The sequence below is a fragment of the Hippocampus comes genome, unplaced genomic scaffold (genome assembly GCF_001891065.2).
Source record: "Hippocampus comes isolate QL1 unplaced genomic scaffold, H_comes_QL1_v1.1 scaffold17, whole genome shotgun sequence".
In the NCBI taxonomy this organism is placed as follows: domain Eukaryota; kingdom Metazoa; phylum Chordata; class Actinopteri; order Syngnathiformes; family Syngnathidae; genus Hippocampus; species Hippocampus comes.
Window position 1 is genome coordinate 2003159 of NW_017805002.1, and position 505 is coordinate 2003663.

The following is a 505-nucleotide window of genomic DNA, read 5'->3' on the forward strand; positions in this document are numbered from 1 at the left end:
ATGGATGGATGGATGAAACATAATCTATTCATGACAATAGTGTATTCTTCTCATGTTTTGCAAAAGATTGTCTCTCTTTTTCACTGTCTGCCGCTCAGCACCTCGGACAACTACGGCTTCCTGAAAGGAATGAAGAATCTTGTGTTGAACAGCGGCTACAAACTCAACATCTGTCACGAGTATATGAACAGAGGCGACCGCTGGATGCAAGTAAGATCAGGAAATCTGATGCTGTTTCTTTTTTCTTGTATAAATTGGGTGCTTATTCATGTGTAAATCCAAAATTTCAACTGGAGTCCATAACATTTTAACATGATAGTCAGTGGGCAGGCACATCAACAGAATTGCCTAGAATCTAGGCAATTCTGTTGATGAATAGATTTTACTTTTTATATTATTGTTATTATTATTCCCCTCCGTGAGCCGTCACCTTACCGTGGTGGAGGGGTTTGTGTGTCCCAATGATCCTAGGAGCTAAGTTGTCCGGGGCTTTATGCCCCTGGTA

General features: G+C 41.0%; 1 protein-coding gene across 2 annotated transcripts in view; it reads left to right on the plus strand.

The window, feature by feature from the left end:
* padi2 (peptidyl arginine deiminase, type II) overlaps positions 1-505 on the plus strand; it is an 18061-nt gene that overhangs the window by 9417 nt on the left and 8139 nt on the right. For both annotated transcript variants that reach the window (XM_019857565.1, XM_019857556.1), the window contains exon 9: positions 99-210. In XM_019857565.1, coding sequence (XP_019713124.1) covers positions 99-210 — 112 coding nt within the window. The remainder of the gene's footprint in view (positions 1-98; positions 211-505) is intronic.